Source organism: Lactuca sativa, chromosome 2 (assembly GCF_002870075.4).
Source record: "Lactuca sativa cultivar Salinas chromosome 2, Lsat_Salinas_v11, whole genome shotgun sequence".
Classification (NCBI taxonomy): domain Eukaryota; kingdom Viridiplantae; phylum Streptophyta; class Magnoliopsida; order Asterales; family Asteraceae; genus Lactuca; species Lactuca sativa.
The window spans coordinates 227,089,067-227,116,902 of NC_056624.2; the positions used below are offsets into that span (position 1 = coordinate 227,089,067).

A 27,836-nucleotide genomic window follows, 5' to 3' on the forward strand; every position below is an offset into this window, starting at 1 on the left:
TCTAGCTCACAAAATCAGCCACACTCTTGCAAATACTCTAGGTGCCAATTTCTTAAACCAAAGGGCTTCTTATATAGTGTGGTTACATTAGGTGTACACCATGTAAACCCTAACATGCATGACTTTCCACATTCCTCATTATCTATGGGTTTTAACCTCCATGAAGTATCCATGGGTTACCACATGGGTTAAGCCCAACATAAGGAATCATGGATCATTAGCCTACATTATAAGAATGAATGATTTACACAATCAATCCCTATATATTTAATTAGGCTCTTTTGACCACAAAATTAATTCCAAATTAATTCTTGATCAATACTAATTAAATAATATGATTTCATATTAATATATTATAACTTATAATATATTAATAAATCACACATATCCTCTTCTTAAAAGTCCAAATTGTTCCGGTGAAGTGCAACCCAAATGGACCATGCTAAATCGGGTCAAGTGCATACCAAATATAGTTATGGACTTAGACACTTTATCCAACAGTCTCCCACTTGGATAAGTCTAATAACTATAGTTGGAAGTACGACTTCAGGAACCGACCAACAATCGTATTGTTCAAAAAATCAAGTACATGTGGGTGTTGGTTAGGAGGATTGGTAGTTCTCATTATACTATTTGATGACAATGACAGAACCAGAAACTTTTGCAAGGAGTAGCACAAAAAATTCTCTATAAAAGATAGTAAGATGTTTTTTATATTGCGGTTTTATTAGATATAACAAACAAACGTAAAAGTCTTATATTATAAAGTTGACTTCTTCGTTTACCTATTTTTGAAAGCACTCTATCACTCGCTCGTTCTTAAAATCTATAAATAGTTCTTTTTCAAAACTAAAAATCAAAATATTGTTCAAAAAATCATCACTCATTTTATAAGAGCTTCATTGTAGATTTTTTTTTTCAACGGTTGCAATTGCGATGGCAAAACCAAAGTCGATTTAAAAAATATAGAATTCATTTAGAGATTTAAAAATCATCACTCAGTTCCCATGGGACCCTACAAACACAATTAAAGATTTAAAATTCACGACCGAAGGTTTAAACTTAATTTCACCGACAACATAAAAAGTAAACAAGTAATTAGTGAATTTTAAGTTTTCAAATTAAACGACCAAATCAAAACAGACTAATAAAGCATTAAAAATCAATGTAAATAAACAATACTTTTTTATTCTTACTAGTGAAAAAAAATCAATTAGCCAAGCAAATGTGAATGTGTGACAACTTAAAAAAAGCCACGAAGTAAAGCAAGGCAGCAGAGAAAAAAAAAGTAGAAAACCCAAATTCTTTTCCTTTTATTAATTTGCTGCTCACATTGGGTTGGGTATGTACTCCATATTTATTTATTAATTAATGGGCCATTTGCTCTATTTATTGGGCTACTAAATTGTTAAATGAATTTTTAATTTAACACACTTGATATACATACTTTGTAATATATATCTAAAAAAATTTAAATTTTATGTACACACTTGATATACATACTTTGTAATATATATCTAAAAAAATTCAAATTTTATGTACATGTGGGGGAGTAAATGAGGGGTAACATGTGTTACCCGTATCAACACATTAGTTCCAATGATGAGTTTAGGTAGCGATGGCATAGGGGTTGTCATGCATTCCATTTATGTTACATTATTATGCAGTAGCAAGTCTGGAATCAAAAACCACGTGGTTACTAATGTAAATGAAATTGAAAAAATATGAAAGAGTAAGAAGTTATGGTGGTGGTGGTGGTGGTGGCGCCGGATCGGATCGTATGTCTTAAAATATTTAAACACCACTTCAATAGTTCTTACAAGTGAACCATATGAGGTCTTATATGTTGAAACATATTCATAATTTTATCATTATCAATATTTTTTAAAACATTTTTTTCAACATATGACACTAAACTATCCCTCAAAAATCAATCGCTTATTTTTTTACGTATAAAAGAAATCTAAGAATTTAAACATGTGGATTGATTATGGTCAATGGAGAGGCTGAACGACAAAAAAGGGCGACTGGGCAATGGCCTGGTCAGACGGTGATTGGTGAATTGAAGTCGGCAGACGCAACAGTTTAAGGCTTGAGGCAACAGGGAACGGAAGTCATTGAATCGTTGAATGATGTTTCCAATTCATTTTTGTTTAATTTTAGATGGATTAGGTTATATTTACACATTGGGTGTAACACCTGATTCCTGGTATGCCTATTATTCAAGTATTTTGTGTTCTTTTCTGGGACTCGACGAGTTGGAGGCCTAACTCGTCGACTAGAGTCGTGACCTGCGGACAGTTTAAGTGACCTACTTAGCGAGTCAGGGGACTGACTCGGCGAGTAGGTGTTGGTTGAGTGAAACCCTAAATCTGAGGGTTTGCACCCTATTTAAACACCTTATCTCGGCCTCCATCACCCTTATCACTTCCAGAAAGCTATGTATCATAACCCTATGCGTTTTGTGTGTTCTAAGGCCATTTTGGCACATTTGGTGGCTTGCGAAGCTTGAAGAAGAAGAAAGAAGCTTGAGAGTTTGAGTTGGGGCTTAGAGATTCAGAGATCTAGTTCCATTTTCAGCACAATCAAGGTAAAATGCCTCTGTCTTGGTCTTCTATGTGTTTATTCATCTTTAGACTTAGGTTTTGGGCACATTTAAGGCTTTCCAAGCCATATTCGGATTTGTAGAGTGTCATATGAGGTCTTAACTTCAGATCTGAGTCATTGGAAGGGTCTCATGGCATAAAGGTGCCAACTTTATGGCCATACTGATAAGAACCCCATGCATCTTGTAGAGCACCTTTTATGACTTTTTTAAAAGCCCCCATGCATGTGCAACAAATTTGGAGCTTTACATATAAAATGGACATTAGGGGGCCAGATCTATGGTTTTGAGGTGTTAAGGCTCATCTAAATCGACTGTATAGGGTTGGTCAAGGATGGACTCGCCGAGTTGTTCTTGGAACTCGGCGAGTCGCGGTGTATTGACCATCAAATCCTTTCTGTGGATGGACCAGTTATTAGGAAGGAAAGTCTTGTAGATGTTTAGACGCGAAAAGGAACCTAGGAATCATGGGACTCGACGAGTGTTTGAGCGGGCTTGGCGAGTCCAAGGCAATCTCCCAAACTTTGAAGATGGACTCGACGAGTTGTTCATACAACTCGGCGAGTCGTAGACCGGATACATTCTTATGAGGGAGATGAACCCGCCGAGTTCAAGGAAGAACTTGGCGAGTTGGATGAAGATGGCCCCGATGGTTTGAATGAAGGATAACCCATCGAGTTCTTGCTAGACTCGACGAGTGGAGTCGGGTTGGATCGGGTTAGTGGAGTATGGACTCGACGAGTTGGTAGACCAACTCAGCGAGTCAGGTCAACTGGGTATTGACTTTGATCAATGTTGACTTTGACCAATGTTGACTTTGCCTAGTTTTGGTATTGACCCGGGTTAGGGTTGTATGATCTGTTTGATGACTTGAGGGTTGTCGTGTAGGGATTGAGGAGTCAAGGAGAGCCAACATTCACGCCGAGGGCAGTTCAGACACTACACGATATCGAGGTGAGTTACCTTCCAGTAGGAGTGGGTCTAAGGCACCAAGGTCGGCCCACTAGTAATTGTTAGTTGGGATGGTTATCTTTGTGATAATTGTTTGGTCTGTTATTGTTAGATATGTGAGTATGCTAGACTACTAGATATGTGAGTATGCTAGTTTGCTAGTTGCATTGTTATATGAGATAGTATCAGTAGAAGGGGACAAGTCCCCGGTTCGGTCGTTAGGACCAATGGGTAGGTCGGACACCCCAGATCTGTCTGACAGCATGATTATGTTATGATGTTATGTGTTAGTAGTAGGGGTGAAATAGTCCCCGTATTCGGTTGAGATAGACCGGAGGGTAGGTCAGCACCCCATAATAGCTTGACGTGGGTAGGTTGGCACCCCATAATGGCTTGACATGGGTAGGTCAACACCCCAGAATGGCTTGACATGGGTAGGTCAGCACCCTATAATGGCTTGACATGGGTAGGACGGGCGCCCCAAAATGGCCCGATAGTATATATGCTATATGATTGTATGGTATGTGGTATGATGAGGGAACTCACTAAGCTCCGTGCTTACAGTTTCAGTTTTGGTTTCAGGTACCTCTTCGTCCAACGGGAAGGAGCCGGCGGTGTAGCAGCGCATCACACACGCACACATATGATTTCCGCTTAGAGTTTTCTGGGATTGTACTCTAATATTTTGTTATTTCATATGATTTGGTTTTGAGACATGATATTACAGTTTTATGTATTGACATGATTTTGGCAACGTTTAGATGAACCATTTTATAAGTCATCTAATCAAAAGTGAAATTTTTGGCCTCGAATGTTGGGATGTTGCAAGTTGGTATTAGAGCCCTGGTTTGAGGGATTCGGACACACCCTCGGGGGTGTCTGGACTCAAACCGAGGGACTAAGAGATTTTTCACAAAGAAAACAGTTTCTAAAATTTTAAGTTAAAGAATTTTGAGAAAGGACAAGGTGTATGATGCGTGCGACTGGCCGAGCTCAAGTAAGTTTTCCCAAAGATACCCATACTTGTTATGTTATGTGTATGCCTAATATATGATTATGAGAACTGCATGCTAGATTAGGGCTAAGAATCTAGCAGGATGCCTTGTATGCCTGATATATAATTCTGAGAACTGCATGCTAGATTAGGGCTGAGGATTTAGGAGGATGCCTTGAATGCATGTCGTATGAGTTGTATGCTAGGGCTGTTTAGCCAGTGGTAGGATAGCCTGATTAGGTTATGCCTGATGTGGTTACTCAATGCACGAATGTTGCTTGCTTTGTGCTAAAGGGGTCCCGACTAACTTTAACTAACTAGTGAGTGGATATGTAACAGTATTCGCGAGCTAGTTAGGGAAGGGAAGGAGGGACTCCTAGTGTAGTTGATGGCGGAGAGTAGGTCGGAGGGTGCCTTAGGAAAGCCTAGGATGAGATCAGTTGGAAAGGGATATTGGTAAGGGGACTTGGTGAAGTTGAGGAAATCCTTAAGGAAAGTACAGATAGATGTGGAAGGTAGTATGGGCCCGTAATACTGAAAGAAGAGCATCCATACTCGAGTCAAGGAGGGTCAAGATGGAACCAGGAAACCGGGAGAGTGTGTGAGGCCTCTTGGGAGTATGTATGATCCTGACATTTACGTGTTTATTTTCAGTATGGTGGTCACACGACATGGAGCAGGAGGCTTAGGACTTGGGTCAGGATCAGGTTCAGGCTCGAGGGCAGGATCCGAGCAGGTTGATGACGGGTTACGCGAGTTCATCGCGTCCGATATCATGAGAGGTATCCTTGAGGCGACCCCGGTTATTTTCGGGTCGATCAAGGAAGGGATTATTGAGATGATGGAGGATGACCTCCAAGTATTCAGGAGTGACTTGGTGTACAGCCAGTCGGGTACGCGCACACTGTCCTTCAAGTACTTCAGAGAGAGTGGTGCGCCGGATTTTCACGGGGTGAAGGACCCCATTGCTACCAGGAGATGGATCGCAGACATCGAGTCCGCGTAGTTGACGAGATTCTGACCAGAAGGTTCGAATGTCCACTTTGTTGCGGGATGTCTGAGGGATAGAGCTAGAGACTGGTGGGAGTCGGTTGGTGAGTCGTTGGGAGCCCCAGCCGCCGAGGCTATGACGTGGTCAGATTTCGTGACCAGATTCAGGGCTGAGTTTGCGCCGGCTGTGGAGCTTCAACAGCTGGCCAGGGAGTTTTGGATATGAGGCAAACGACTGAGACAGTGGCGGAGATCACTGCCAAGTTCAGGGAGAGGGACCTGTTGGTACCCCAGTATGCGGGGGATGAGGAGATGCGGAAGACCCGCTACCATGATATGTTGAGGGCTGATATTCAGGAGCATGTCAGCTATTCAACCTGCCCGACCCTGGAGTCCATGATTGCCAGGGCGCGGGAGAGGGAGCTCGATTTGGAGCACGTCAGGAAGAGGAAAGCAGAGAATGAGCACGTGACAAGGGTTTCGGGCAAGAAACCTAAGGGATTCGACATTAGGTCGAAGGGCTAACCGGGCCAGAGCCGCTGCAGGAAATGCGGCAGGCCACATAAGGGAGTTTGTAGAGCGGGATCGTCGGGCTACTACAAGTGCGTCAAGACGAGGCACTTTGGCAGGGATTGTACTGCCCCCGCCCCCACAGTGCAGATGCCAGACCTGATTTGCTTCCATTGCAATCAGAGGGGTCATAAGAAGGCCAATTGCCCTAGATTGACAGCAGCAATAGCAGCAGCGCCAACGGCGTTGCCGACTCCAGTGACAACGCGGGTTACGGATGGCCGGAAGGCCAAGGTAGGGGCTCCAGTGGTGCGGAGCCGAGCATTTCAGTTGACCACCGAGGAGGCACACGTTGCACCCGATGTGGTGACGGGTATGATTTCTTTCCTATGCTTTTGTTTTATGTCATTGTGATTTTGATATGCTATGTATGTGCTCTGTTTAGGATCGTTCCATGTGAACGGTATCCCAATTCATGTATTGTTTGATTCGGGTGCTACCCCGATCGTTTGTCTCTCTTGCGCTTAGCAAGAAGTTTCCTGAGTCTTCAGGCGTGTTGGATTGCCCTCTAGAGGTCGAGATTGCGGACGACTGGTCAGTGCGAGCATCAGAGGTCTACCGAGATTGTGTTTTGACGCTGTTCAAGGAGCGTTATCTGGTAGATCTGGTTCCCATACCTTTGCGGGGGAACAAGGTTAATATTGGTATGGATTGGCTAAGCTCCAATGGAGCAGTGATTGACTGTGTCCAGCAGTTGGTGCGGATCAAGACCCCAAGTAGGGGAGAGCTGGTGGTTCAGGGTGAGAGGCCACAACGAGAACCAACTTTATGTTCAGCAGCGAGAGCTAGGAGCTACCTTCAGCAGGGTTGCGCATGATTTGTCACCTATGTTATGGATACCCGGGAGGCGGGTAAGGAGACGGTGGGCGACGTGCTCGTGGTACGAGAGTTTGCAGATGTATTCCCTGAGGAGTTGCATGGGATACCTCCGGAGAGGCAGGTAGAGTTCAGGATCGACCTAGTACCTGGTGCGGCTCTGATAGCCAAGGTACCGTATCGGTTGGCTCCTCCTAAGATGTAGGAGTTGTCTATACAACTGCAGGAGCTGTTAGATAAGGGATTCATTAGACCGATCAGTTCACCCTGGGGAACCCCGATTTTGTTTGTGAAGAAGAAGGACGGGTCGCATCGGATGTGTATAGACTATCGGGACCTAAATAAGGTAACGGTGAAGAATCGTTACCCACTTCCGAGGAACGATGACCTCTTTGACCAGCTACAGGGAGCATCTTGGTTCTCCAAGATCGATTTGCCTTCAGTGTATCATCAGATGAGGGTCAGAGAGGAGGACATGCAGAAGACTTCTTTTCGGACGCGTTATGGCCACTATGATTTCGTGGTGATGCCTTTCGGGCTCACCAATGCTCCTGCCGCGTTCATGGATCTCATGAACCGCATGTGCAGACCGATGTTGGATCGGTCTATGATAGTTTCCATCGATGACATCTTGGTTTACTCCAAGATGCGAGAGCAGCATGAGGAGTACTTGCGAGAGGTGTTGGATACTTTGAGGAGGGAGAGCTTGTATGCTAAGTTCTCCAAGTGTGAGTTCTGGTTGTGCGAGGTGCAGTTTCTTGGGCACCTTGTCAACCAGGACGGGATTTCGGTTGATCCGGCCAAAGTGGATGTCGTGATGAGATGGGAGGTTCCGAGGTCTCCATCCGAGATTTGGAGCTTCTTGGGACTGGCAGGCTACTATCGGAGATTTATTCAGGACTTCTCCAAGATAGTCGTGCCACTGACCCGCTTGACAAGGAAAGTCGTGGTCTTTCGCTGGGGGCCTGAGCAGCAGGCTGCGTTCGATACATTGAGACAGAGATTGTATGAGACTCCAATCTTAGCCTTGTTGGAGGGCATGGAGGATTTTGTTGTATACTGCGATGCGTCCATCTCGGGTCTAGGCGCGGTATTGATGAAGAGGGGGCATGTTATAGCTTACGCCTCGAGGCAGCTGAAGCCTCACAAGGCGAATTATCCGACGCATGATTTGGAGCTGGGGGCTGTTGTTTTCGCCCTCAAGATTTTGGCGCCATTACCTCTATGGGGTTCGTTGTACCATTTACACGGACCACAAGAGCCTGAGGTATCTCATGGACCATCCAAATCTGAATATGGGGCTGCATCGGTGGCTTGATGTGGTGAAGGATTATGATTGCGAGATCCTTTACCACCCAGGGAAGGCCAATGTCGTGGTCGATGAGCTTAGCTGCAAGGCAGCGCCGATCAGGGACATTTGTCTCAGAATGACAGTTGTGACTCCGCTATTGGAGTAGATTCGGGAGGCCCTGAAGGAGGAACATCGGAAGAGCGAGCGAATTGTGGGCCAGGTTTCCTCCTTCGACTATGCTAGCCGAGGATTGTTGACTCTTCACCATAGGGTGTGGGTCCCTTATCATGGGGGTATTCGCCAAGTATTGATGGCTGAGGTGCACAAATCCAGGTTCTCTATCCATCCCGGGGCGACGAAGATGTATAGGGATTTTCGTCTTGATTATTGGTGGCCCTGTATGAAGAGGGACATAGCTTGGTTTGTGGAGAGGTGCCTGACCTACAGGAAGGTCAAGGCTGCGCACCAGAGACCTCACGACAAGGTCCAACCATTGGATATCCCGCTGTGGAAGTAGGAGGATATTACTATGGACTTCATTATGAAGCTTCCCAAGACAACTCGAGGAGTGGATTCGATTTAGGTCATCGTTGATCGATTGACCAAGAGCGCCCATTTTATTCTGATTCAGGAGAGTATTTTGGCCGAAAAGGCCGACATCTATATCCGGGAGGTAGTGGCGCGACACGAGGTGCCAGTTTCGGTGATTTCAGACAGGGATGTGCGGTTCACTTCCAAGTTTTGGAAAAAGTTTCATGACGAGCTAGGCACCCGACTGCATTTTAGCACCGCCTTTCACCTTCAGACGGATGGTCAGAGCGAGCGGACCATCCAAACCCTGGAGGATATGTTGCGGGCGTGTGTTTTAGACTTCGGAGGTAGTTGGGATACTTACCTTCCGTTGGCTGAGTTCTCCTATAACAATAGCTATCATGAGAGTATCGACTGTCCTCCTTTCAAGATGTTGTATGGGAGGAAGTGTAGGACCCCGATATGCTGGGGAGAGGTTGGGCAGAGAGTCACGGGGAGTACCGAAGTGGCACTCAAGACTACGGAGACGATACAACAGGTTCGGACCAGGCTTCAGACTGCTCAGAGTCGGCAGAAAAGTTATGCCGACAAGCGTCGGTTAGACCTGGAGTTTCAGGTCGGGGATATCGTGCTCTTGAAGGTGTCACCATGGTGTAACAACGCAAATTTTCAAACAAATTTTTCATTTCAAAAATAAAGTATTTCCATTCAAAACAAGGCATAAATAATTTAAGTGCCATGTCAAATACAAACTGTCTAAATCCCAAGATCATAAAAACATCCTTCAGTGTGTATCGATCACGCCGGCGCCTTCCCACGGTCCTCGCTAGTACCTGGAACACATACATAACAACTGTAAGCATAAATGCTTAGTGAGTTCCCCAATATACAACTTACACACATACGCCTTTCCAGGCTCTGACCTATCAGTCCATGTGTCTCAGGGGACTTCCGTCCCTGCTGGGTAAACCTTCCGGTCCTACCCACGCCGACCTTCCGGTCCATCACACAACATATCGCCTTCCGGCCCATAACATATCGCCTTCCGGCCCATAACATACATGGCATATATAACAAACAGCTTACCACATATAGCATACATATCACATATCATATCTGACCTTCCGGTCACACGGTCAAACCCTTCCGGGTACAGTATAGTGAGAAGACTCACCTCGTGAATGCTGAAAGCTAGCAAATCCTGAAATCACTCGTGCACAATCCGACGAGCTACAACCTCCCTATAACATCACATATCTCTCATTAACACTTATATCTTCTAAGTGCGACTATCCCTAAGAAGTCAGACTTAGGTCAACTCTGGTCAACGGTCAACGGTCAACGGTCAACTCGACCGGACTCGGCGAGTGCCATGGCGACTCGGCGAGTCTAGACGTCCTCCAACTCTCTGAGATTCCCTATCTACTCGTCGAGTATCCTCCTTGACCCAGCGAGTTACTCCTGGAAGAATCGCGGGGCCACCCCGACTCAACTCGCCGAGTCTGAAGAACAACTCGACGAGTCCCAGTTAATCTTCAAGCTACTCGCCGAGTCTGTTCATCGAACTCGGCGAGTCCATGCCATGCAACCGCTCAAACTGCATCCTAAGGTCAGAACTGCTTCGACCATTCCTAGGTCTGGCCTTCCTAGGCTGATCCCTCACGTAAAGTCCTCATTTCAGTGCTCATGATACACCATATGATTCATAATTTACATTTTGACCTAAGGCATAAGGATTCCAATCCAAAACCTTCATCAATTCCCGAAATGCACAGACATGGGACATTCTGGACCTCCAAAGGTCCCAATACAGGGTTACAATCGATTAGGGGACTAGGGTAACATTCAATCTATTCACAAAAGGGTTCCATAAACCCTAATTCCATAATCACATCAATATAGCAGAGTATATTCGAATCCTTACCTGGATGATGTATTCTCTGTGTCCCCAATCCTCAGAATGGGACTCCCTTGTTGTTCCTTTAGTCAATCCCTTCCCTTCCTTGCACAACAACTCTTCTATAATCAACAATGGCCTATAATCCTTGCTCCAGATGCACACAATCGGTTTAGGGTTCTTCTCAGAAGGCTAAAATGAACAATGACGGCCAATGAGTCCTTTTTATACGTCCCAAACCTGAACGGTTAGGGTTTTCGCTAAACAGTGTAGACTCGCCGAGTCCATATCTGGACTCGTCGAGTCCAGTCGCGAACCCGCGACCAAGTCTGCGACCCTACTCGGCGAGTCTAGGCTCCAACTCGCCGAGTCCCCTCTTAAATCACCCTAAAAACATAATTTAACAATACCTGAGATTCCGGGCTGTTACAACTCTCCCCCACTAGGATTAGACTTCTCCCTCGATGTCTCACTCTGAAAATAGCTCCGGATGCTGCTCCCGCATCTCACGGTCCGGCTCCCAAGTCATTTCCGATCCTTTACGGTGTTGCCACTGAACCAACACCAGAGGTACCTCCTTGTTCCTCAAAACCTTGATCTTCCGATCCCTGATGGCCACTGGTCTCTCGGCGTAATTCAGGCTCGCATCCACCTGAATGTCCTCTAATGGAACCGCTGCCGACTCATCGGCTATGCACTTCCTCAATTGCGACACATGGAAGGTGTCGTGGATCTGTCCCAACTCCGCTGGCAACTCCAACCGATAGGCTACCCGGCCTATCCTTGCAATCACACGAAATGGCCCAATATATCGGGGCCCCAACTTGCCCCTCTTCCTGAATCGAATCACTCCTTTCCAAGGAGAGACCTTCAGGAGAACGAAGTCGCCGACTTGAAACTCAAGCTCGGATCGGCGCCTGTCTGCATAACTCTTCTGTCGGCTCTGGGCGGTCAACAACCTCTGTCTAACTTGCTGAATCTGCTCTGTCGTCTGAAGTACGATCTCTGTGCTGCCCATTACTCTCTGTCCCACCTCTCCCCAGCAAATGGGGGTCTGACACCTCCTACCATACAACAGCTCAAAAGGTGGCATACCAATGCTCGAATGATGGTTGTTGTTGTAGGAAAACTCTGCTAAGGGTAAATATGCATCCCAGCTACCCCCGAAGTCCAACACACACGCTTGAAGCATGTCCTCCAGCGTCTGAATCGTCCGCTCGCTCTGGCCGTCTGTCTGGGGATGATATGCGGTACTAAAATGCAATTTAGTACCCAGCTCCTCATGGAATTTCTTCCAGAACCTGGAAGTGAAGCGTACATCACGGTCTGAAACAATCGAGATCGGTACCCCATGCCGAGATACCACTTCTCTCACATATATCTCCGCCAACTTCTCCGCTGAAGAACTCTCGCTGATGGCAAGGAAGTGTGCACTCTTCGTCAACCTATCCACAATCACCCAAATTGCATCAACTCCCCTGGCAGTCCTCGACAATTTGTTGATGAAATCCATAGTGATATGTTCCCACTTCCACTCGGGGATCTCCAATGGCTGTAACTTGCCATGCGGTCTCTGGTGCTCGGCCTTAACCCTACGGCAGGTCAAGCACCTCTCAACGAACCATGCAACGTCCCTCTTCATACAGGGCCACCAATACTCTTTCCTCAAATCCAAATACATCTTCGTAGCACCGGGATGGATCGAGAATTTCGATCTATGAGCCTCTTCCATCAAAGTAATACGCGTACCGCCCACGAACGGTACCCAAATCCGACCCTGAAACGTCATAAGCCCTCGTCCATCCTTAACGAACTCTGAAATTAACCCCACAACCCGCTCTCTCTTCTGCATCTCTGTTCGCACAGCCTCGGCCTGTGCCCCACGAATAGCATCCAATACTGGAGTCATCACAGTCAGTCTCAAGCATACATCTCGCAATGGAGTGCACTCCGCCCTGCGGCTCAATGCATCGGCTACCACATTAGCCTTGCCTGGGTGGTACAGGATCTCACAATCATAATCCTTGACCACATCCAACCACCTCCTCTGACGCATATTTAGGTTGGGCTGATCCATCAAATACTTCAAACTCTTATGGTCCGTGTATATCGTACATCGAACCCCATACAGATAGTGACGCCAAATCTTGAGAGCGAACACTACTGCCCCCAACTCTAAATCATGCGTGGGATATCTCGCCTCATGAGGCTTCAGCTGCCTTGACGCATACGCTATCACATGACCCCTCTGCATCAACACTGCACCCAGTCCCGAAATCGATGCGTCGCAATATACTACAAAATCTTCCATCCCTTCCGGGAGAGCTAATACCGGGGCTTCGCACAACCTCTGGCGAAGTGTCTCAAAGGAGGTCTGCTGCTCGGGCCCCCATGAGAATGCAACACCCTTCCGGGTCAATCTGGTGAGCGGCACTGCGATCTTGGAGAAATCCTTAATGAATCTCCGATAATACCCTGCCAACCCAAGGAAGCTCCTGATCTCAGAGGGTGACTTCGGCACCTCCCAACTCATCACCGCCTCAACCTTGGCCGGATCGACCAATATCCCTTTCTGATTAACAACATGTCCTAGAAATTGGACCTCCCGCAACCAGAAGTCACATTTGGAGAACTTTGCATAAAGCTTCTCCGACCTCAATACCTCAAGGACCTCCCTCAAATGCTCCTCATGCTGCTCTCTAGATCTCGAATACACCAGAATGTCGTCGATAAATACAATCACTGACCGATCCAACATCGGCCTGCATACCCTGTTCATGAGATCCATGAACACAGCCGGGGCATTGGTGAGCCCGAAAGGCATCACCACAAACTCATAATGCCCATATCGCGTCCTAAACGCGGTCTTCTGGACATCCTCATCCCGCACTCTCACCTGATGGTACCCTGACCTCAGATCGATCTTGGAAAACCAAGACGCTCCCTGCAATTGATCGAATAAATCATCGATCCTCGGTAACGGGTAACGGTTCTTGACCGTCAACTTGTTCAACTCCCGGTAATCAATGCACATCCGGTGTGAACCATCCTTCTTCTTGACGAACAGAATAGGTGCTCCCCACGGCGAGCTGCTCGGCCGAATGAATCCCTTCCCCAGCAACTCCTAGAGCTGCGAGGACAACTCTTGCATTTCTGGAGGTGCAAGACGATAAGGCACCTTAGCAATAGGCGCGGCCCCCGGAACCAGATCGATACCGATCTCTACTTGCCTCACAGGAGGTACTCCCGGCAGCTCCTCGGGGAAAACATCTGGAAACTCACGCACCACAGGGACCTCCTCAACTGACTTCGGTCTCTCGGAAACCTCCCGCGTATCCATCACATACGCCACAAAACCCTTACAGCCCTGCTGTAGACACTGCCTCGCCCTAGCGGCCGAACAAAAAGCAGATCCCGAACGGGTACCCTCGCCGTACACCGAAAGAACTCCCCCACTATGGTCTCGTATAGTCACCAGCTGACGCTCACATTCGATGACAGCGCCGAACCGGCTCAACCAGTCCATGCCCATGATGACACAGACATCACCCATCGCAATAGGAATCAGGTCAATCGGGAATTCGACCCCGAAAATCTCTAACACGCATCCCCGGAGAACCTCCGTGGCACAAATCACTCTCTCGTCAGCTATAGAAACTCTCAGAGGCCGACTCAACGACTCACGACTAACGCTGATATGCTGACTAAAGGCTAAAGATACAAAGGATCTACTCGCACCCGAGTCAAATAACACTAAGGCAGGCACAGAGTTCACAAGGAAAGTACCTACGCATATAATAACATAAGCATAACGTCTCGACATTAAAAATAAATACATGAATTACAGCATACCTACCACAACATCGGGCGCAGCGCGGACCTCCTCCGCAGTCAGCTGAAAGGCTCTCCCCCGAGCCCTCGGGGCCTCGGCCTTCACCGGTCGAGTCGCAGTAGCTCTGGCAGTAGGTGCAGATCCCTGAAGAAGCTGAGGGCACTCGGCCTTCCTATGGCCTGTCTGGTTGCAATGAAAGCAAACCGTAAACCCCTTGGGGCACTCCCTAGCAATGTGCCCCTCCTTGCCACACTTGTAGCAAGCACCAGATCGACATGCCCCATCATGACCCTTGCCGCACTTTCCGCAAGTGCGGCCCTTCGAACCTCCTGTCCTCGAATCGGCTGACTTTATCCGCTTGGCTGCCGGCTGGGACTGAGCCGGTCGCCGGTCCACCCGCTGAGACTCGGCCTCCTCCCTGACCTGGGTCTCCAACTCGATCTCGCGCTTCCTGGCATTCGCCTGAAGCTCAGCAAAAGTATGGTAGGTGGAGTTTGACACAAACTCCCGGATATCCCTCCTCAATACTCCCAAGTACCGGCTCATCCGAGCCTGATCAGTGGACACCAGCTCGGGGCAGAACATCGCCCTCTCATGAAACTTCTGCGTGATCATCACAACAGAATCAGTACCCTGCTTGAGGGTTAAGAACTCCTGAACCAATCGTTCCCTCTCCACCGGGGGAACGTACTCGTCCCTGAACATAGCAGTAAATCCCTCCCATGTCACTGCTGTAATCTCTGCCAAAGTGAAGTTCGCCGTCACGAACTTCCACCAGTCCTTCGCTCCCAGACGGAGCTGGTTCAAAGCGAACCGTACCCTCAGGTGCTCCGGGCATGAACAAGTGTAGAAGCACCCCTCTATATCCGCGATCCACCTCATCGTAGCAATCGGATCCTGCGTCCCATCGAACTCTGGTGGCTTCGTGTTGCTGAACTCTCGGAACAGCAACGAGTCACCCCCCTGTGGCCTAGCAGCGGCCACAGATGCGGTAGCTGCAGCGGTTGCAGCCTCAGTCAATGCGGCGTACCGCTCATCAAACGTCTCCATCAGGGTGGTCTTAATAGACCCAAACATCTCCGGGATCTCAGCCCGGATCGCCGCAGCTACCTCCTCGTGAATCATCTGACGAATCTCCTCGTCACTCACACCGCTCGAACTCGCTCCGTGGCGTGGTCTAACCATGATGTCTCTGAAATACAACATAAAACTATCAGAGACTCCATCGAGTATAACCGCACTCGATAACGCAACCCTACTCAGTCTCCGATATCCAGGGATTCTTACTTGGGTCTCCCACTGACCCGATGTCTTCGGTAGTACGGGCCCAATACTACCTACCACACCGCATCAACATTCATCCCAAGTCTTCCTCCCCAAACCCCGGATAGTGAGTACTCTACTTCTGTTATGCACTATCTACCCGCACACTAGCAAAGCATCTCATATCAGCAACTTCCCTAGACTAAGGCATCACAAATCAGGCCGCTCTAGTCCTATCATGAATACCTAGTCTTCTAGCATGCATAACAATTCATATCATATAATATTGTAAGGTATTTTGGGGATCTTTACCGTTCGGGCGCTGACTGATCGTACACACTGCTTCTTTCTTGCTTACCACAAAACCATTTACAAAAGTTTATGCCTTTATTTAAAAAGTTTTCTTCAAATCCTCGGTTTGAGTTCAGTTACTCCCGAAGGTGCACCCGAATCCCTCAAACCAAGGCTCTGATACCAATTGTAACAACGCAAATTTTCAAACAAATTTTTCATTTCAAAAACAAAGTATTTCCATTCAAAACAAGGCATAAATAATTTAAGTGCCATGTCAAATACAAACTGTCTAAATCCCAAGATCATAAAAACATCCTTCAGTGTGTATCGATCACGCCGGCGCCTTCCTACGGTCCTCGCTAGTACCTGGAACACATACATAACAACTGTAAGCATAAATGCTTAGTGAGTTCCCCAATATACAACTTACACACATACGCCTTTCCAGGCTCTGACCTATCAGTCCATGTGTCTCAGGGGACTTCCGTCCCTGCTGGGTAAACCTTCCGGTCCTACCCACGCCGACCTTCCGGTCCATCACACAACATATTGCCTTTCGGCCCATAACATATCGCCTTCCGGCCCATAACATACATGGCATATATAACAAACAGCTTACCACATATAGCATACATATCACATATCATATCTGACCTTCCGGTCACACGGTCAAACCCTTCCGGGTACAGTATAGTGAGAAGACTCACCTCGTGAATGCTGGAAGCTAGCAAATCCTGAAATCACTCGTGCACAATCCGACGAGCTACAACCTCCCTATAACATCACATATCTCTCATTAACACTTATATCTTCTAAGTGCGACTATCCCTAAGAATTCAGACTTAGGTCAACTCTGGTCAACGGTCAACGGTCAACTCGACCGGACTCGGCGAGTGCCATGGCGACTCGGCGAGTCTAGACGTCCTCCAACTCTCTGAGATTCCCTATCTACTCGTCGAGTATCCTCCTTGACCCGACGAGTTACTCCTGGAAGAATCGCGGGGCCACCCCGACTCAACTCGCCGAGTCTGAAGAACAACTCGACGAGTCCCAGTTAATCTTCAAGCTACTCGCCGAGTCTGTTCATCGAACTCGGCGAGTCCATGCCATGCAACCGCTCAAACTGCATCCTAAGGTCAGAACTGCTTCGACCATTCCTAGGTCTGGTCTTCCTAGGCTGATCCCTCACGTAAAGTCCTCATTTCAGTGCTCATGATACACCATATGATTCATAATTTACATTTTGACCTAAGGCATAAGGATTCCAATCCAAAACCTTCATCAATTCCCGAAATGCACAGACATGGGACATTCTGGACCTCCAAAGGTCCCAATACAGGGTTACAATCGATTAGGGGACTAGGGTAACATTCAATCTATTCACAAAAGGGTTCCATAAACCCTAATTCCATAATCACATCAATATAGCAGAGTATATTCGAATCCTTACCTGGATGATGTATTCTCTGTGTCCCCAATCCTCAGAATGTGACTCCCTTGCTGTTCCTTTAGTCAATCCCTTCCCTTCCTTGCACAAAAACTCTTCTTTAATCAACATTGGCCTATAATCCTTGCTCCAGATGCACACAATCGGTTTAGGGTTCTTCTCAGAAGGCTAAAATGAACAATGACGGCCAATGAGTCCTTTTTATACGTCCCAAACCTGAACGGTTAGGGTTTTCGCTAAACAGTGTAGACTCGCCGAGTCCATATCTGGACTCGTCGAGTCCAGTCGCGAACCCGCGACCAAGTCTGCGACCCTACTCGGCGAGTCTAGGCTCCAACTCGCCGAGTCCCCTCTTAAATCACCCCAAAAACATAATTTAACAATACCTGAGATTCCAGGGTGTTACACATGGAAGGGCGTTATTCGATTCAGGTAGCGGGGTAAGTTGGCCCCCAGGTATATTGGACCCTTCAGGATTATGGCCCGGGTGGGTAAGGTGGCATATAGGCTGGATCTGCCAGCCGAACTCAGTCAAATTCATAACAATTTTATGGTCTCCCAGTTGCGGAAATGTCTGGTAGGCGATTCGGCAGTAGTGCCTCTATAGGATATCAAGGTTGATGATAGCCTGAACTACATCGAGCGGCCAGTGGCAATCCTTGACAGGAAGTCAAGGGATTTGAGGAACAAGAGGGTGGAGCTGGTAAAGGTGTAGTGTCAACACCACAAGGGCTCGAAATGGACCTGGGAGTCGGAGGACGAGATAAGGGAGCATTACCCCGAGCTTTTTCAGGATCGAGCAGCAGACTTCGAGGATGAAGTCTAAGATAAGTGGGGGGAGATTTGAAATACCTGATTCCTGGTATGCCTATTATTCAAGTATTTTGTGTTCTTCTCTGGGACTCGACGAGTTGGAGGCCCAACTCGTCGAGTAGAGTCGTGACCCGCAGACAGTTTAAGTGACCTACTCAACGAGTCGGGGGACTGAATCGACGAGTAGGTGTTGGTTGAGTGAAACCCTAAATCTGAGGGTTTGCACCCTATTTAAACACCTTATCTCGGCCTCCATCACCCTTATCACTCCCAGAAATCTGTGTATCGAAAACCTAGTCGTTTTGTGTGTTCTAAGGCCATTTTGGCACATTTGGGGGCTTGTGAAGCTTGAAGAAGAAGAAGAAAGAAGCTTGAGAGTTTGAGTTGGGGCTTAGAGATTTAGAGATCTAGTTCCATTTTCAGCACAATCAAGGTAAAATGCCACTGTCTTGGCCTTTTATGTGTTTATTCATCTTTAGACTTGGGTTTTGGGCACATTTAGGGCTTTCCAAGCCATATTCGGATTTGTGGAGTGTCATATGAGGTCTTGACGTCAGATATGAGTCATTGGAAGGGTCTCATGGCATAAAGGTGACAACTTTATGGCCATGAGAGCCCCATGCATCTTGTAGAGCACCTTTTATAACTTTTTAAGCCAAAGCCCCCATGCATGTGCACCAAGTTTGGAGCTTTACGTATGAAATGGACATTAGGAGGCCAGATCTATGGTTTTGAGGTGTTAAGGCTCATCTAAATCGACCGTATAGTGTTGGTCAAGGATGGACTCGTCGAGTTGTTCTTGGAACTCGGCGAGTCGCAGTGTATTGACCACCAAATCCTTTCTGTGGATGGACCAGTTGATAGGGAGGAAAGTCTCGTAGATGTTTAGAAGCGAAAAGGGACCTGGGAATCATGGGACTCGACGACTGTATGAGCAGGCTCGACGAGTCCAAGACAATCTCACAAACTTTGAAGATGGAATCGATGAGTTGTTCATACAACTCGATGAGTCATAGACCGAACACATTCTTATGAGGGAGATGAACCCGCCGAGTTCAAGGAAGAACTCGGCGAGTCGGATGAAGATGGTCTCGATGGTTTGAATGAAGGAGAACCCGTCGAGTTCTTGCTAGACTCGACGAGTGGAGTCGGGTTGGATCGGGTTAGTGGAGTATGGACTCGACGAGTTTGTAGACCAACTCGGCGAGTCAGGTCAACTGGGTGTTGACTTTGACCAATGTTTTTTTGGATAAAAGGGCTTACCCTTGGCAAATATTATTAAGAGAAAAAAAAAAGAAATTACAGAAAAGAGGACAAACACCCAAGAAAAAATAAAAATAAGACCAAGCTAAGGGACATGCCCCAAATCAGGGAAAACAAAACATAACTAAGATCTAGCTAAACAAGACCTAAAACATCAAAACTGATCAACTGGAATAGAGATATAGCCTCCGTGAGAGGAGCTCGGGTGGAAATCGGAAGATGGGAGGGTATCTCTTGGATGGATGACAGGAGGAATGCTAGAATCGTCTTCAGTGTCACCAATTCTTTGGTGCGAGAGAGCATCAAACATGTTGGACCCGGGTTAGGGTTGTATGATCTGTTTGATGACTTGAGGGTTGTCATGTAGGGATTGAGGAGTCGAGGAGAGCCAACCTTCACGCCGAGGACAGTTCAGACACTACACGACATCGAGGCGAGTTACCTTCCAGTAGGAGTGGGTCTACGGCACCAAGGCCGACCCACTAGTAATTGTTAGTTGGGATTGTTATCTTTGTGATAATTGACTGGTCTGTTATTGTTGGATATGTGAGTATGCTAGAATACTAGATATGTGCGTATGCTAGTTTGCTAGTTGCATTGTTATATGAGATAGTATCAGTAGAAGGGGACTAGTCCCCGATTTGGTCGTTAGGACCAATGGGTAGGTCGGACACCCCAGATCTGTCTGACGGCATGATTATGTTATGATGTTATGTGTTAGTAGTAGGGGTGAAATAGTCCCCGTGTTTGGTTGAGATAGACCGGAGGGTAGGTCAGCACCCCAGAATAACTTGATGCGGGTAGGTCAGCACCCTAGAATAACGTGACATGGGTAGGTCAACACCCCAGAATGGCTTGACATGGGTAGGACGGGCGCCCTAGAATGACCCGATAATATGTATGCTATGTGATTGTATGGTATGTGGTATGATGGGGGAACTCACTAAGCTTCGTGCTTACAATTTTAGTTTTGGTGTCAGGTACCTCTTCGTCTAAGGGGAAGGAGTCGGCGGTGTAGAAGCGCATCACGCACGCACACATATGATTTCTGTTAGAGTTTTCTGGGATTGTACTATGATATTTTGTTATTTCAGATGATTTGGTTTTGAGACATGATATTATAGTTTTATGTATTGACATGATTTTGGCAACGTTTTGATGAACCATTTTTTAAATAATCTAATCAAAAGTGAAATTTTTGACCTCGAATTTTGGGATGTTACATTAGGCTTCTTTTAAATGGTTATTAGGTATAAAAAATATGGGTTCATTGATATTTCTTTCTTAAAAAATATTAGGTGGTTCTTTTAAAAATAATAAGGTACTTTCTATTTTATATATATATATATATATATATATATATATATATATATATATATATATATATATATATATATATATATATATATATATATATATATATATACCTCTATTATAATTAAAAAAAAATAGGTCCTAGAAACCACTTTCCCTTGACCTAGATACGCCCCTTTTATTATGTGCTTTAGATTATCACGTAATATTTGGGGGTTATCATTTATGTAGCATTTTCAAGAAGGGGTTTTTATTTTATACAATACATATTTATACAATTATATTATTATTGTCTAACCAATTTATTATTTCATCGAATTTTCTAGTTTTCTTTTTGTTTTTTTTAATAAACTAAAATCTGGAACTAAAGAAGAAGATTTTATATAGAATGGGTAAACGAATAACAAACTGTGTTGCAACATTTTTTTAGAGCGTGTTAGTAGAAGAGATGTTCAGGAGATTTTAAGTTGCTTTGAGATTGGACACTTTAGTCTTTATTATGCCTACAATTTTATTTTAGACAAAATTATAAAAACGGTCCTGTGGTTTGCAAAAAGTCACAAAATCGGTCCATGATAATTTTTTCTGATGTAAATGGTCATTGTGGTTTGCAAAACTTGCACCGATGACCCTTTTTACTTACTCCGTTACTATTCATCCATTAGGAACCGAATCTGTAAGGGTATTTTTGTAAGAGACTAAGTTCGTAAGCTACATATATCATTTTTGAAATTTATTTGAAAAAGACCATTAAAAGGCTAGGAGAGGGCTCAAACTCGTGACCGCAACCCCTTTAATATACCAAAGCCTTAACCAATTGAGATAAATGTTCTTTTGGTTTATTCTTTCCTAAAACTAATTTATATAATAACAAATCGTTAAAATATAAACAATAAAAAAATTACAAAAAACTTTTTTTACATAATTGTTTTTTAAATAAAACAAAATGTACTTTAGTTTAGTTGTATTATATATAAAAAAAATACTTTTTTACAAACAATTTGTATGTATTTTTATGTATTTATTTTATGTAAAATATATTTTTTTGTCTTTAAAAAATACGTTTTTATAAAATATATTTTTTATGTCTTTGAAATAATAATAATTAACACTACTCATGACATAAAAAATGTATAAATTCGTTTTGGTCGCTAATTCTAAAACGGTTATATGTATTAAAAACAACTTAACAACGATTTTTTTATGTATCTAAAAAATTTATACGGTTTTTTCTTTATATCAAAAGCAGTGTTAATAATTGCAAAGATATATCACTATGTCTTTCCATCTTCATTTTAATCATACGATTTACAACTTGCGATTAAGATGAAATACATATTTTAAATATGATATATAACCGAATAGGGTTTTTATGTTTTTTTAAATACATATAGCCGAATACGTATTTAAAAAAAAACATAAAAACGATTTTCAAGGAAACCGATTGGACCAAACCAAAATATATTCGGCCGATTTTATCTTCCAATACAACGTAATAACAATTTTTAATACATATAACCAAAAAGACGGTTTTAATACTAGCAACCCAAAATAATTTATACATTTTTATGTCATGAATAATGTTAATTATTATTATTTCAAAGATATAATTTTTTTTACAAAAAGGTATTTTTTATACGAAAACATATTTTTTAAAGACACAAAATATATTTTACGTAAAATAAATACATAAAAATACGTACAAATTGTTTGTAAAATGTATTTTTTTATATAATACAACTAAAGTACATTTTGTTTTATTTAATAAAATTATGAAAAAAAAGTTTTTTGTAATTTATTTGTTGTTTATATTTTAACGATTTGTTATTATATAAATTAGTTTTAGGAAAGAATAAACCACAATCATGATGCAACTCAATTGGTTAAGGCTTTGGTACATTAAAGGCGTGAAGGTCACAAATTCGAGTCCTCCCCTAGCTATTTACTTGTCTTTTTTAAACAAAGTTCAAAAGTGGTCCCTGTGGTTTATTAAATGTTACAAATTCAATCCTTTTATACTTGAAAAGACGAAAATACCCTTATAGATTCAGTCCTAACGGCTGAATACTAACGGAGTTAGTAAAAAGGGTCATCAATGCAAGTTTTGCAACTACAAGGACCATTTGCATCAGAAAAAATTAGCAGGGACTGACTTTGTAACTTTTGGCAAACCACAGGGACCATTTTTGTAATTTTTTCTTTATTTTATGTTTTTTTACCTATAGTTTGACACGAGAGTTTGGTTGATTTTGGTTCGCCACAACTAGCTGATAAACTAGATAGTTTTCGATCTTTTTAAAGTTGTCATGTTCAAGAAGCCAAAAAGTAATTGATTAGCTAGTTTATAAACTATCTTTTTTTAAAAGCTATTTATATTAGTTTTTTAGGAGTTTTTTTTAACTTTCCAAATATACCTCTTAGTTAATTATAAAAACACATTCTTTTAAATGTCCTTTTATGTCATTTTATATATCTTTTTCAACTAGTTTTACCAAACGTCATTTTTTATTAGCTAGCAGTTAGTTTTTTCAGTTATCAGCTGGCTTGACTAATACGCCAAACATAGCCTTGATATCTCATTGAGTTTTAAGTAACTTTTATTATTGAGAAATTTGAAAAATCTCAGATTTTTCTGTTATACAAATTTGAAAATCCTCCTTAATAAATAAAAATATTTTTGTCACATGTCACATTCTCATTTATTTTGTCACATACTATAATTTTGTGGTTATTTTAAATTAATATTTATTCCACATGTCATTTGATGGGTTTTTTTATTTTATTAAATTCTAGATAGTATTTAAATGCAATAATAAATACATATCAGTTTCATTAATAAACTTAATCTTCTAATTTCAAAATTATTAAATTAAAGATTCATTAATTTTATTTATTTATTTATCTAAATTATTTGTTTAAATTTAAAAAAGAGAAAAGAACACTTTAATTTTTATAATTCAATATTTTCTCACTGTTCTTATAAATTCATACTTCTCAAATGTTTAGAAGTTTGTATTTAATTTTTCTTTAAAATAAACTCATGTAATACATGTGTCTCACACCTAGTTTGTTGAGTATAAACATAAATGTTATTTAAAAACCAAATTTGAAGACGTCAATGAATGCTATAATTTTAATCATCCAGCTTAGCAACAATAGTTGTGATGACTATATCCGATAACAATATTACAATAAGTTTCGGATACATCCAATTGAATATTATACTCCCGACAAAAACATCAAATTAACATGTATTTTCAGTTTTTTGGGACTTATGGCCAAAGAAAAGCCGTGTGTTTTTTGAAAATATAGGTAAAACCTATGGAGTTTTATACCATACTCATATCATTTAACCATATTAACTTTTGACCTACATACATGTGGTGCTAGATCCATAATTATGATATGTTGAGGTGTTGCGAGGTATGATATAATAATATGAGACATATAAATTGGATTATATAAAATACACTCTACACTAAATTTACCTTGGTTATACATACAACATTCATACTTTTATTTATATAATAATTTGTAAAAAAGATATACATGTAAAAGAATACAGTTAATATTTTCCAACCAAATATGAAGAGATACGATGAACTGGGCTTGTTTCTACTTTTAATTTGGATTGGTCCAGACTTCAGAGTCCAGAGTATTTTCCTTTGATTTGTTAGGGGCTTTAATAATCGAAGACCAGATTGATATGTATCGGGCTCTTGTAAACTGATTTAGATCGGATGAACTGGGCTTGTTTACCTTGTAAAATTAGTTGATTTTTTTACTTCCATTTTTCTCATCGTATCTATCTAATTTTAGTTTGTCCATTAAAAAAATTGATGAAAACCCAAGAACTAAAACGCCATCCGTGGGACTCGAACCCACGACCACGTGGTTAAAAGCCACGCGCTCTACCAACTGAGCTAGAACGGCAATACATTTTCACTCACCGAAAAATCATATATTACTCATACATTTGATATATATTTCTATGTTCAGTTCATTTATTTTATAGCATGACGTTCACAACCCTCATAACTAAATTAAAAATCACATAAAGTAAATGATTATTTTACAAAAACTCGGTCAAACTAGTTTAAACGTGAAAGAGAAATTAAATAGTCTTCTATTTTTTGTTCTTATTATACTCTTATTTATTTTATATGGTGACAAGTGTCATTAAATTTAATTTAAATTTGATTGAGATTTTAAATTTGTATACTTGTCATCATCTTAAATAGGTAGGAAGAAAAATAAAAATAAAAAGTAAGAGGATATTTAATTTCTAATTGACTACCAAATAAGCAATTGACAATTTTACAATGTAAGTAACTAAGTACTATAATTAAGTACCTGATTATTTCATTACATTTCGATCCTCTAAAGAGTCAAGCTTGCAATCAGCACTCTTCCAGTTTTAATCATCTTGATCATTTAAGTGTAAACTTTGCAGATTATTATTTAGAAAAATGGACCCATCATGCTTTTATCTTTTATTATCGTTTGTGTGAACAAGAGAAGGAAAATTACACATGACTGTCTTTATTCAGTGCATATATGCTGTAAGGTACACTGTCTTTCTCGCAAAAATAAATAAATAAATAAATAAAAATCTCCGTGGTATGGTAGGTCCTAAAAGTGCAAACTGTGCACCTTTCTCCTGAGTCCTGACCATAATGGATACCGAAGAGAAATTTCATTTCATTTACATTTGTTTTCGAGTATATTAATTACTGTATTGTGCTTGAGTTGTGCATTTAATTATATGGGTTTATAGAAATCTGGTAATCATTATTTTCGAAGATGATCCTGATTTTCCCAAGTTTGTTCTATTCGCTTTTAATAATATTGTTGTTTTCCCTTTGAGTACAAAGATAAACGAACCACAGAATGACAAGAGGAAGCGTAAGCCCCATTCCATTGATAAGGTATTTTATCATCTCCTGTTGTCTTTACCAATTATTTTTGACAACCAGTTCACGTGTAGGACAGTAGTACCCTTTTTAACTTTATATACACTCTCTTATAGTTATAGCTCCACACACACACACACACACTGCACAAAGAAACCACACCCACAGAAAAAAATGCAACCTTTCACATGTTTCATGGCATCCCTTTTAGTTTTAGCCCTCCTCTCCTTCACCACCATCTCCGCGACTCCAAGACTCAGATTAGAAACCGATTCCGACACCGATTTCATCAAGGCATCATGTGAAGCCACAAAGTACGCCGACTTGTGCTTCAAAACCCTGTCCCCGTTTGCGACCACTGTCCAATCGAGCCAAATGCAATTGGCGAGTCTGGCGCTGAGTTTGAGCTTGAAGAGTGCCAAATCGACGTCGAAAGCCGTGAAGGAGCTGTTGAAAGGGCGGGATGTGAGTATGCAGGACGGGATGGCGGTGGAGGACTGTTTGGAGAATATGAGTGATTCGGTGGATGAGATGCGGAAATCGGTGGTGGAAATGAAGGGATTGGATGGACCGGATTTTGAAGAGAAAATGGGGAATGTGAAGACGTGGGTGAGTGCTGCGTTGACAGATGAAGATACTTGTATGGATGGATTTGAAGAAAATGTTGGGAAGATGAAGGAGACGATTAGAGGATATATAGTAAATGTTGCAGAGTTAACAAGCAATGCTTTAGCTCTCATTAGTAATATTTCTTAGATCTTTATTGTAAAAAAAAAAGAGAGTGGCACTGCTTTGTTGTAAAATATATTTATTTTATTTATTAGGTTATAGTGAACTCCTTGTCAATTAAGCAGCATGACTGGGGGTGGTTTCACTAGAGTGAAAAAAAAGTTGTTTTAAAGAGTGTTTGAATGTTGATGTTATCAATAATTGGGTCCTACCATCTCTAGAATTAATGTTGTCAGGTACTTTTTGGTGGTAAAGTTTAAAATCATATTAATACAGTATTAGTTTTGCAACAGTTGTGTAACATGTTTAGGTAAGCTACAATCTAAATATTTTAGTGAAAAGACCATATTGTAATGTAACAATCTGTCTCACAATCACATGTTCAAATAACAAATAAACCCGAATAAACACAAGTACGAATCTAGATTAGTATTGTGATCTAATACAATGTAAAAGATACAGAACTTAGATTAGTGTGATCTAATACAATATAAAAGATACAGAACATACATTTGTATATTTGTATATAAGATGAGTTTAATCAAGAACTCGACAAAATGCAAAGATCAAAGGGGCTACTGGGCGTTCTCACTTTTTCCTTGTTATCTCAGGACACTCTGCCAAGTTGTTCCTTGTTGACCGGCCTTGTGATTCTCGTTATAAAATGTAGTGTCCAACAGTTTAAAAGAACGGGTGAAGTCTCGGGATCCGCTCTAGTCGAGTAAGAGATTTGTAACCTAGGCAACAATAAAGGGGCCCAATACTTCAACTAGAGGAGCGACCTGTTGGTTCACCAAACTCCGACTCAGCAGTGTCACACGTTCTCCAGGTCCGAAGGGATCCAGCGCCCAACTACCGATTCCTCCCGAAATTGTGTTATTGGAGCCGAGCCAGGAATGACCGTTAGTGGACACCCACCTTCACCAGTTAGAGAGGCTGGAAGGAAGTAAGAAAGTTTTTAAAGATCTGATCCTATACGTCACGTTGCAGGGTCAAGGGGTAGAGCCTTGTCGTTGGTCCCGATCATATTAGTAGAAAAGTAATGGAAAACCATGGTTTGGAGCAACATATTAGTTGAGAACGTGATAAATTTACTAAGGTTGATACCACAACCAAGTTGATTTCACAACAAAGTTGATTCCACAGTAAAGGTTGAGCTTATGATTTTGAAAAAAAAAAAAAAAAAAAAAAAAAAAAAAAAAAAAAAAAAAAAAAGAAGACAAAGTTACAAACTCTAGATAGACTATTGTAACATCTCAAAAACATATTTTTATCATTATACATATCGTGTAATTTAAAGAAATAATTGGTTATCTATTTCTG

At 42.5% G+C, this 27,836-nt stretch overlaps 1 protein-coding gene and 1 non-coding gene across 2 annotated transcripts; one reads left to right on the forward strand and one right to left on the reverse strand.

Moving 5' to 3' along the window:
• Nucleotides 1-24,731: 24,731 nt before the first annotated feature.
• On the reverse strand, nt 24,732-24,804 carry TRNAK-UUU (transfer RNA lysine (anticodon UUU)). The gene has a single exon. It is a non-coding gene; the product is annotated as a tRNA-Lys (tRNA).
• A 1,093-nt stretch (nt 24,805-25,897) lies between these two features.
• On the forward strand, nt 25,898-26,803 carry LOC111910853 (pectinesterase inhibitor 7). The gene has a single exon (XM_023906662.2). It carries the CDS (start codon nt 25,959-25,961, stop codon nt 26,538-26,540), a length of 582 nt encoding a protein of 193 aa, XP_023762430.1. The 5' UTR covers nt 25,898-25,958; the 3' UTR covers nt 26,541-26,803.
• The last annotated feature ends 1,033 nt before the right edge of the window (nt 26,804-27,836 follow it).